This window comes from Sceloporus occidentalis, unplaced genomic scaffold (genome assembly GCF_023333645.1).
Source record: "Sceloporus occidentalis isolate IW3139 unplaced genomic scaffold, rSceOcc1.0.p SCAF_32, whole genome shotgun sequence".
In the NCBI taxonomy this organism is placed as follows: Eukaryota; Metazoa; Chordata; class Lepidosauria; order Squamata; family Phrynosomatidae; genus Sceloporus; species Sceloporus occidentalis.
In genome coordinates, this window is record NW_028317012.1 from 3,655,100 (window position 1) to 3,667,300 (window position 12,201).

A 12,201-nucleotide genomic window follows, 5' to 3' on the forward strand; every position below is an offset into this window, starting at 1 on the left:
AAAATAATCAGCACTTAAAAAGTATTATATAAAAACTCCTGATTAAGGTTCAAATTCTATAACGTGCAAAGTTTATTTTTTTAGAATAAAGAATCTCGATTGAAGAAAATAGTGTTTGGGCATGCCCGATTCGTATTCGCTGGTGTGCAGATTTAACAAAATGCAGCATGTACAGAACATGGAATTTTGTCGAACGTGGACTTTTTGAGGCCTTACGCACACAGATGCCGTGTACAGCGAGCACAAACATGCATTCCCTCAACGTACCCCCCCAAGTACAAGTACATTTATGTTGTCACCTTATTGGTTTATTGTTACATAATGACAACAATCAGGAAAAAAAAGACTCTCCTCTTTTTCCTCGCTCTTACTTCTATCTCTCCCCCACCCACTGGAATCTCTAGCTGTCTGTATTTCACAAGTCTGTGCAGGGTAAATGTGCAAGAAAGTTAAAGAGAGAGAGAGAAAAAAAAGGGAGGAGGGAATTGGAGAAAATATTCATGGAAATCATGAGTGAGCAAGGAGCTGCGTATGCACCTTGCAACACTCTAAGGGTTAGTCACCCTGGGAACACCCTCCGGGGTGGGGAAAAAGAAAGAAAGAAAGAAAGAAAGAGAGGTTCCGGACTCAGTGGATCCCGGTGGAGAAGAAGGTATGTATAATATACTCTTATTATTATTATTATTGTGTTTTGGTACTTCTGTTTAATAAACTCACCTGCACGACTTACGGTATATATATTCATATGTTAAGATGACGACAGGTATACGGTAGCATATGTAACACATCTGTTGCCTTACCTGCAGGGCTTGGAGTTTTTGTAATTTTATATATGCAATGGATATACACACACGTACATATATATATATATATACATACATACATACATACATATACACACTACCGTTCAAAGTCACTTTCTAGCTGTAACACAATTGCAGAAGAGTTTTCAAATGATCAATTAGCCTTTTTAAACTTAAACTTGGATTAACGAACACAACGTGACACTATAACACAGGAGTGATGGGAGTGATAAAGGGCCTCTGCACAACTATGGAGATATTCTATTTAAAATCAGCCGTTTCCAGCTACAGTAATCATTTACAACATTAACACCTTCTGTGCTGTATTTCTGATCTTATGTTATTTTAATGGACACAATGGACAATTTTAAGTGACCCCAAACTTCGGAGCAGCAGTGTATATTATATATATATATATACATACATACATACATATATACATATACACACACACACATACACACATACATATACACACACACACACTTTATATGTATATAGTGTAGCATAGTGTACTGTACTGCATTGCTTGCCATCTATATATACTGTATGTTGTATGCAATACATGCATCACCTTTACATACATAGTAGAACATGTAATGGCATCTTGTTCCCCAGAGATGCGTGTTTTACAGAAACGTTGTAGAAGGAAGCACATTAACAGGAACATCTGAAATCCCACAATACAAGTCCAGTAGAAATAACACAAGAGATCTGCATAGAGTTCTATTCAGTAACTTTATATAGCTTGTAGATTTTAAAACATATCCATCTATACGTCCATATATCTATTATAATGGAACCATTATACTACAGATCTTACCAATTACGTAAATGTACAGTATGTTACATATACGCCGTAATGCATATGAACAATTGCCTTCAATTGCCTTCAATTTACAGTCTAAATGCACAATGCAGACAGGAGCAGCACATTAACTCCAAATTACCAATAAACCGTAGCATACAAGTATCGCAAAATAACTGTAATAAAGTTATGTGGGGGCTCGTTACAGAACATGAATGGTTCTTTGATCTAACCGATAATCTGTCTGCGTTTTATTGCAGCATGATCCTATAATCCTGTCCCTAAATTCAGATTAAGCGCCTTGTACAAAGGCTACATTAAAAACGGAACTGAAATTACTGGAATGGAGACTGTATCTGACCATTGTACTGGAGGGTATGTATTTTGTTTGTCTTCTGTATATTGTTCAGTATATATATATATATATATATATATATATATATATATATATACATACATACATACATACATACATACATACAGAACTTGTTTACATATATAGTTTGTATGCGTAAAATAGGTGCTAACTTGATCTGTGTCACTTTTTCCAACGTTATTCCCATTATTGACCTATTTGTAGTAAGAGCTTTATATATGACAGGGAAGGAAATCGATTAATCCTTAGATGAATCTCTTCCATCAACATCATTTAGTGAATTCCCTCTACATCTTCTATTCAAAATCTCTACTATGTACGCTGTATAGAACATGTCAGAAACTGCCCTAAATGCAGCTGTTATGTAGAATATGGGTAACATTCATTAAGCTAATTTAATAGTTAAACGAGAAAGCACAGTTAGTCTGTCTCAAGAGCTAAGAACACAAGAAACCTCAAGAATTGCAGTCAGAGCTGTTATCCAATTGCCGGAAAAATGTAGAGCTTACATCACTCTCCATTTAAGTAACGAGCCCACGATATTTGCTTAGTAGGTAGAATAAGCATGTTCACTGTTAATTTGTTTATACTTTTTATTATTATGCAATGCAGCTTATTCACTATTGTTGTATAATTGTTGCATGCATTACACTGGAAATGGGGGGGGGGGGCAAGTCCTCCACAATTTTTCCAGAGCATGGGAGGATTGGGAGCATTTTACAAGACTGTGCTACTGAAAGAAGTGTCGCGGCACCAGCTGGTTTTTATAGATCATCCATACTTATCACAATGTATTGTTTCTCTCTTGTAGCAACAATATAGTGGAACCTGAACCTGTGTACGATTATCCACATAAAGAGTCCTCCTGTTCCCCATCCCCAAGGGGTTCACCTACCTCCATTGGCATCACTGACCGGCTTCTCCTCACTCAAACAGTGTGGTTCCACCCAAGGGTCAACTCAGCTACTGCCCTTCATATACTACAGAGAGAGCCACCAGGGGTGAGTGTTGGGCATTTTGAAAGCATAGACAGACGTTTGGATTGGGTGTCATATCTATACCATGGAAATTCAATTGAGTTTCTTCAACAGCTTATTATGGTAGTCATATAGTGCTACAAACAGCACCATCATTGTTGGCATAGGTAGCAAACTGCAGTGGGGTGCCCAACCACTTTTGTTGAGTCTGCGTGTAGAAGGTCTGAGATGTTGAATGGCTACCTCTGTAATGTGGGGACCAAACTCCAACATGTATACTGGGCCTGGAATATTACTAAAAAAAACACTAGACAGAAGACTGGAGTATTATTAGCACTAGTGGGTTGCAAACTTTTTCCAAGGCAGTAAGAAAAAAAAAAAACGACCTGCAAACTTAGCAAAAAGTTCTGTGTACCTTGGCCACCACTTCTGTTCAACAAGCAGGAGGCTTGCTTAGAAACCCCATGGAAGGTACACAAAGACATGGCTGCATCCTAGTTGGGATTAAATATTTTAAAGATAGTTGATGAAATATTGCATTTGATTTGCTGCAACAGTGTTATCATTATCCGGCTTTGCCATTATTGGTGGTATTGGGCATTTCCAAGGTTGAAAAGCACTGATCTACAAAAACTGCTTGTTAAGCCAGTGTCACCAAGGGATACAGCAACTTGGACAAATAACAGTTATCAAATGTATACTTAATTTGGCATTATTATATGTAAATCTCTCCTGCAGACATTCCTGGTGCGAAAGTCTAGCACTCGGCAGCGAATGGTTTTATGTGTGCGATTATCGGATGACCGCGGACCAAGTTTTGTGCATCAAACTAACATACATGAGAGTTCTGCAGGTAGAAAAAGCTTATAACAAAATAACTTCTCTTTTATGTCAGTCTGTTGACTTAAATTACAGTTTTGTGAAATATAAAATCAAACGGGTCAGGCCAGCTCAAATTAATTGGCTGAAACTGATCAATTTGTCTATTAACTCAACATTGGTTCACACTGACTGCCAGCTCAGTCAACTGCCTATTCACATTCATCATAAGTCGAGTTGCTAATCAATATGAGGCATTCATATTCAATGGTTCCAATATGAGAAAAAATAAACCCAACAGAACGGGCCAGCCTGTTGACTTGACTGACTGACTTGAATGTTGACTATGACAATTCACTTGACATGCCAGTAGTTAACACAGTCAAGTTAGTAAATTGACCTAAAAGGCAATATGTTCAGCTGCAGTGCCACCTTGTGGCTTTTTTTTTTATTTTTAAATCCAGATTGGACACTTGACGCTTTTGTGTCTGTTTTATAATGCAGCTATGGACAGATATAATCCTAATTTAGCAAAGAAGAGGACCAATGCCATATCTGAAAGTGTATTAGCATATAAAAAAATGTGTGTCACATAGATTTATATAATTGGTAGTTTAGCAGAATTTCCTACAAAAATCATTGCTTTGGAAGACCTAATTCCAATTTTACATTGATTTTCACCAATGGACAGACAACAATGTTTAGAGTCCTTAACTATAAAACTTGGGAATGTCATAAGAAGGTTTTACAACAGGTTCACAGAACAGTTTAACAAGTACATGCGCTGGTCATAGTGGTTACAGGCAGCATAGCCACAAACTCTTAACACTTCACTGCCCAGCTGTAACACTCATACTTCCCCTTCATGTTTGATCTTCTAACCTCCAAATGTGATTAAATGCTCAATCCCTTTTTCCTCAAGCATGTTCTTCTGGGTTTCCCTGACAAACCTGAAGAGGGGATCAATCCATATTGCTATGTAACAAGGGTTTTCATAAGTGTATTACATATTTAGTAGTTTGATGTGTCAGTGTCACTCCTGGTCCACAATGGCTTGGGTGACGTCTGATGACACCATGGGGAGTCGCAGTGGCTTTCCACTAATCTTGCTGTTAGCCCATCTGACCTTGTGTTTTTTCTGTAGGTGTTTACCTGGAACAGTCAACACTAACATTTCCAGATCTTGTAAGACTGGTGTCTTATTACATTAGTGAGAAGTAAGTGGTTAGGTGAAGATAAACTTCACCCAAGGTCTGGTCCGCTTAAAATTTGCTAATCTTTAGCAAAGATAATTGCACATTTTGTAATTAATACATTAATACTATTAATAAAACATAAATTTAGAATGTTCTCTTAAATGTACATTTTTCATTTTAGTGTATGAATGTGATGACTGTATTCCCCCTATAACCAGCAACAAATATTGTGAAATGGAATGCAGCAAGGACAATAAAGCAGTATTTCAATTATATATCTTCCAATGCAGAGTATTTAAAAAAATAAATTACCAATTTGTATTTAGTAAAGGCTCTTCATGCCTATCAGTTTAAGCTCTAATCTTCAGTTTCACTTCTTCCTTAGTTATGTAGCTCTGTTCATTAAAAAAATATTTTTTCTTCATTCACCGAAACTGTTCAGCTTCACCTAAATTGTTATTCCTTCTATGCATGTTTCAGAGATGTTCTTCCTTATGCGCTTCGACTTCCAGCAGCTATAGAGAAAGTGACTTCACAAAAGCAGTTAGAAGCAATTTCCCACCTCGGGCTAGGTGAGTTAGCAAGAGACACATTGATGTTATTTCTTACAATAGCTACCTTTTCTTTTGTTATTTATTGGTAAAAATGATCTGTGCTCATTGCAAACAGGCTATTTACTAAATTGATAATCCCTATTATATTACTTTTCTTCAGAGTTCTGGAACTCATCCCTCAATGCTCGAGATCCTTCTGGAGTGTCAACTTGTTCTTACTCTACATCTGCCCTTCCTTTGACACCAACTCCCCCAGATCTTCCAGATCCAATCACTCCAAGTCTCCTTCCTACACTTAAAACCCGAAGCCCACATGAGGTTTCTACAGAAAGCAAGGAGGGTGCTCTTTTCTTTTTGAATCCTCTCTTTAAACCCAAGGACACTGGGGCTCTCAAACGTTCCCACTTTCAGAAAAGTATTAAGGTTAGGGTATCAACAGAAAACTCTGGTTCTCTTTCACCTCCCCTAGATCCACCTCCTCCAGTTCCTACCCAGGAGACAGTAGCAGAGGAAGAAGAGGTAGTGACTACAGTAGCATCCCAGGAAGTAGAGTCTGAACAAACAAAAGAAGCACCAGAAGACCAAGGGTATAGAAAACCTCGGCCTTCCCTTAGACAACGACTTAAGAAGAGCTTTAGCAAAGGAAGCATTGAGTTAGGATTAAAAAAAGTGCCCAAAGATGTGGGGGACTATAATGTCCCTGTGTCTGTCAAAAGATTACCAGACCCAAAGGACATGGGAGAGCACAATTCACACGATGTAACTCCTTTGGAAGAACAGGATAGTGGGTCAGTCAGCAGTGCAGAAGAAGGCACATCAGAGGATGGGGGGAAATTTTCTCCACAACTTACAAGAAGAAAAAAGAAAAGGAATGGACGTTCCTCTTTTCGAGCCGTTAGTGGGGCCTTTCTGTCTCTTCTGTCCCCAGAAAGGAAGATCCTTATGTTTATAGAAGAAATGGGGAGGGATGTTACACATGAGTTTGGAAAAGAACTGAAGGCATTCTTGAGGAATGTAGAAGAAAGTAGGTGTGTGGCTAAAAACAAGGAGACAGAGGTCGGTGAAGGTTCCCACAAAACGTTAACAGAGGTTAGAGAGTTCATGAACAAAATGAAGAATGTACTTAAGGGAAGCACAGAGTTGGAGCTCCACGTGCTTTCTTCTGAAGATGAAGGTAAATCAAAGACAAATATGGGTGCTTAAAATGTATGCTTCCACTAATAACACAGACAAAAACATGTCATCTTTTTATTGAACACACAATGTAAACATTTACAGTGCAGGATAGAAAAAACTGTCAACTGGTTGAGTGTCCTTTACAGAAATAACCTCAACCAAGCATTCTCCGTTATTCCAATCATTCACAATGGTCTGAAAGCATTTTGGACTATTCCTCTTTCAGTGCAGCAATATTCTTGGGATGTCACTCTCTTGAAATCAAACCGCAGCATCTTAGTTAGGTTAAGGTTGGGATTGGGCCACCCTAGATGGCATATTTTTTTCTGTTCAAACCACTCTGTTGTTGATTTACTTCCGTGCTTTGGGACCCTGTCCTGTTGCATCACCCAACTTCTTTTGAGCTTCAGTTGGCGGACAACCGGCCTATAAACTATTGGTTTAATTCAGGCAGTAAAGCAGTCTCAAACAATTATGCCCTTTTAACCATAGTTTTGATATTGTGTGTTGTGCCTTTTTCTCCAGAGTTGTGTGTGCCACCAAAACAACTCAAACTGAAGTTTGGTTTCATCTGTCCACAGAATATTATGCCACTAGCACTGCGGAACATCCAGGTTCTCTTTTTGGAACAGACATGCAGCAATGTTTTATTGGGACAGTGGTGGCTATCTCCATATTGTTCTTTCATTGATACCATTCCTGTTAATTGTTGAGGTACTGTAGACTTGTAAAGAGGTTTTAGCATGTTCCACACATTCCTGTAAGTCTTTAGCTGATGCTCTGAGCATTCTGTGCTGTGCTCTTGCATTCATCTTTGCAGGACATGCATAAAACGTACATGGGATAGGCGTAAAGCTACCATGAATAAAAGACATGACTAAGGACCGATTAAAGTCTGCGTCTTTACATCAGGGAAATGGGCTGACAACACGAGCTGAACACTTCTTACCAGCATTTATATGTGTTTCTATGTTAACCTTAGGTCTTCAGAGATCTATTTTATTTGAGGCATGGTTCACATCAGGCAATACTTCCTGTGAAGGGCAAACTCATTCTTTGTGAGCTGTTTTTTTTTTTTTATAGGGCAGGGCAAGTTCAAACTTTTTCTACCCTACACTGTAAATGTTTACACGGTGTGTAAAGACCTGGAAATATATAATTGTTTGTGTGATACAAGTTGATACAGAGTCTATTGTAAAAATTTTATATATATATATATATATATATATATATATATATATATATATATATATATATATAATATATAATATATATATATATCAGCAGAAGACACCCATATTATTCCTTTTCAGATAAATAATACACAAACTGTGCCATCTGATTATTCATAGGTACACAGAGAAAAGTTCAACCCGGACAGTCATGGGTTTTGAGGGGTTCTAAGCTGAGAAATTTAGAGAACCCTATTTGAATAATGATGCATAAACTAAGGAACACCATACCTGCCATGACAAGTTTTAAAAGAGATATACGGTATTATAGTGATGTAACATTATAAGGAATATTTGTGTTGAGAACCCTTCGATTAAGGGTGGTCCTTTGCCTTTAGATAGATTTAACTCTGGAAGTACTTCCACAAGTTTGTGCAGAATGTTACTATTCACTTTATTACAAGACTCTTTTAGAGCATCCAAGAGATTCTCTAGAGACGTCATAGTATTATAAATGTAAAATGTTCAATTCCATAATTAGCTAGTTAGCTTTTGATGGTTTGGTCACTTTAGGTCTGTCTAGTCTTACTTTGGATGAAAATGATTTGGTTTCAAATAAATATATAGTGTCACTACAGTTTTTACATTAAAGCAAATGCTGTGTGAAAAGGATATTCATATAAATTGCAATGTTCTTAACTGCATAGTTAGGTTTTGCTAAATAGAATGTAGATGTAAGTATACAGAAAATGAATATAAACATAGTACTTTTTTTCTCTGTAGACCGGATTCTTGAGAAGGCACTTCACCGTCTTATCCTGAAGCCACTGAAATCTCACCTTGTGAATGAAATCCAAAAAGGAATGGAGGAAAATGGAGAACTTGAGAGACTTGGTAAAAACATGCAAGCAGTACAAAGAGGGGGACCAACCCTTCTTGGTGTTTCTTTGGGATCCCCAACAATTCAAGACCTGGAGAGGATTCGACACAAGCTGCTAAGAATGCAGGAAAAATATTCTCCATGTGACAAGGTCCGTCTGCTTCTCCAAGCCTGCAGAGGGGTTTACCGGAGCATGGACTCGTTGCAAGGTCAGAGGTTTTTTAATGGCTCTGTTTATTGCCAATGAGTGCTTTACAGATATTACATTTGATTATGTTCACTCTACTAGCCCCATGTATACTTATACATTAGCAGACCCAGTGCTCATGTGGGACAATATTTTAATCTGCAAAACCAACTGGATTTTTGGGCATCCATATTAGTTACCTGGTGTGGATGGCAATGTTGCATAAAGGTTGCCAGTCTGGGTCCGATCCAAAATCTAGGGCAAGGAAATCCAAAATTTCCAGGCAGAATACAAAACAGAGTCAATACACATTGGCCTTGTAGTATTGAAGAAAATACACTAACTTTGACCAAGCTCACCGGGACCTAATAGAAAAAGAACCACAGAAGGGGTCCAGTCATATAAGAAACAAAGTCTAAAGACTCAAATGCAAACTATCCCAGAAACCTGACAAGATAAATTAATATTTGATATTTTCATGTTTCCCATAGATGATGCATGTGGTGCCGATGAGTTCCTCCCTGCCCTGTGTTATGTGCTGGCTCTGTGTAATATGCCCCAGCTATTGATACACACTCACTATACAACAGAGCTCCTGCCCCAGGACACCCTCATGGGGGAAGGTAAGAGCCGCATATTTTACTGCTGTAATCCGATTTATTCTAACATATTTGTCTTTTTAACGAGTTCTTAACTATTTTCACTATAACCTATACATACATAATGCTTTCATCTCACATACTTACTGGTTTTCCTACCTCCTTGTTGAATTTGCATAGTTATGATTCGTTTTCTTTTGTGCATCATTGTCACTACCAGGAGGCTACTACCTTACTAGCCTGTCTGCTGCCTTGTCCGTTCTGTCGTCGCTGCACACTCACCCCCAAGACACTGGGCTATCTCTAAGAGAATGGCACCGCCGGAGACAAGGTCTACCTTCACTTAACGACCTCCAGGTACAAAATATATTATTCTGAGCCTGCTACTTGATTGATGTCATAGCTGGTCATGCCAGTGTAGGCTTGAGCCCAATGTCTAAGGTTTCAATTGCTTGCTGTGGAGAGGGTGTGTGGCTCAGAGATGAGCCTAGCTGGCTAAAACCTCCTCACTCATGTTCACCTACATGGACCATCTGTATATGATGGGCCATACTTTACGTAAGCTTGAACCAGATCACTAGGAGGCTGCCCACCCTGGATGGCTCTTCCTCATTGCATGCCTCTTTGGAATACTCTTTATAATACATTAAATGCATCCAAAATGTCCTAAGGTTGGCTTTAAATTACAGCAATGCCATTTATTTAGGGATTGGCGAAGAAAGCACTTTTAACTTCACTATTAAGTCTATGAGCTTAACAATGAGCTCAGCAATTAACTTTTTCTGCTTTCATACCATTAAATTGGTTGCATATTTTGTAACATTTACTTCAATAAGTAGCTTGTTGCTTCTACAATTTAATCATACTCTTTGTGCCATTTTAAGGCTTTTAAGATTTACAGTACTTGAATATGCACACATATTTTAGGATATTTACATTTGTTGAAGCACCTTTTTGTTATTTCACATAGTGAAATATATATATATATATATTGAATTATATATTTTATTATTACTATCACTTACACCCATGAAAAATTCACACAGTTTTGGCCTATAATCTCTCCCCTTTCTGCTCCCACGTTGGGGGACAGACATCATAGAGTATTCTTAACAGTGGTGCCATTTGGTCTATGACCTGCCCCGATGCCAGGATCAGCAAAGGGGTGAGGATGAGCTATACAGGCAAAAGTAGGGTTTTTATAGAGGCAATGTATTTATTGTGTTAATTTGTTGTAATTAAACACCATATGTTTCCTTATTCTAGAACTTTCTACGAGTTGCTCATCAAGACCCAATGAATGGCTGCACTACTAAGACCATACTCCTGCGCCCTTCACAGACAGTAGCTGACCTAAGCCATCTCTGTGCCATCAAATTTAAGCCTATGGTTCCTGAGGAATATGTCATTATTCTCCACTCTGGTGAGAATCAACAAATTCTCTCTCCTGACTCTCGGCCTCAAGAAATAAAAGCAAAACTAAAGGAAACAGGATCCAGTTTCTACTTCTGTTACCAACGTGTAAAGGACTGCAAAGAAGAGGAGCTTACAAAGGATGTGCCACAGGACCTATGATATTTCATAACTTTGATGAAGAAAAAAAATCAAACCGCATAAACTAATAACTAGAAATATTCAATTGTTTGCAACAGTGCTTGAAATATCTGACTTTTTTATGGGCATCATGGGAATTTTGCCCCAGTTCTACCCACTGTATTTGACTACAATGAAAATGGCTGCTTAAAGCGCCAAATAAATCTAGGGGTAAGTCGGCGATTCTGGGTAGGTCTTTTAATTTTTACCAACACCAAGACTCAACCTATGGATGCCAAGTGATTAACAAGGTCATTCAATACTCCCAGTGAGCCCAATAAACATAGGTTTGTTGTATTGCTTGATCGGTCCCAGAGCTCTGAAGTACCAGCATTTGCAACAGTACCAAAACCGCAGAAACAAGAAAATGAACAAATATCCTTTTGCTGTACATGTGTTAATAGTGCATATGATACATGAATATAGCCCTGCACTATTTGAATTGTGCACCACCAGCTCTGCCACCTTATTTACCTGCATGGTAGGTTGGGTCCTATAGGCAACTAATTTGCATAGCTGTGGTATTTAAGGTTGTCAGATTCCATTTAGGACTCTTACGTTGTATTGTTATTGTATATATAATGTATAGCATAGCTTTTTGTTTACTTGCATACATTGAGAAATATGTTACCAAGAATATGGTGGTTAGTGTTTATATAACTGTATGGTAGAGATACATGTACAGTATACAGATCTATGAATCAAATAGATGTCAGATTCATTCTGTTTGTTTGTGTGAGACTGTCTGAGGATGAGATGCTTTCAGGCTCCCATTGGCACAAAAAGGAAATGAAATAGTTTAATAGGCAGGGTATAGGTAAAGTGAGTGGCGGATGAACAAAAATGAAAGATTCCCTCATAAATTGAGGCTCGCCATAATGAAATTATGCAGTGGTAAATGTATCGCCACTTCCCTGATAAATATTTTCCATTAAAAAAACAAACATTCATTTTTGACACAATACAGATACCATACATTTTGCAGCATACTGCACATTGTGGGAGACCACTGGGTAGTTTCACGATCAAAATGAGATCATGTGCAAAATAACTCAGTACAG

At 38.0% G+C, this 12,201-nt stretch overlaps 1 protein-coding gene across 1 annotated transcript; it reads left to right on the plus strand.

Moving 5' to 3' along the window:
• Positions 1 to 509: 509 nt before the first annotated feature.
• LOC149298539 (ras and Rab interactor 1-like) lies at positions 510 to 11,122 on the plus strand. Its single transcript, XM_089487309.1, has 11 exons — positions 510 to 652; positions 1,903 to 1,986; positions 2,799 to 2,988; positions 3,703 to 3,817; positions 4,928 to 5,000; positions 5,460 to 5,551; positions 5,694 to 6,707; positions 8,665 to 8,970; positions 9,440 to 9,571; positions 9,768 to 9,904; positions 10,814 to 11,122. The coding sequence occupies exons 1-11, from the start codon at positions 510 to 512 to the stop codon at positions 11,120 to 11,122; spliced, it is 2,595 nt and encodes an 864-aa protein (XP_089343435.1).
• The last annotated feature ends 1,079 nt before the right edge of the window (positions 11,123 to 12,201 follow it).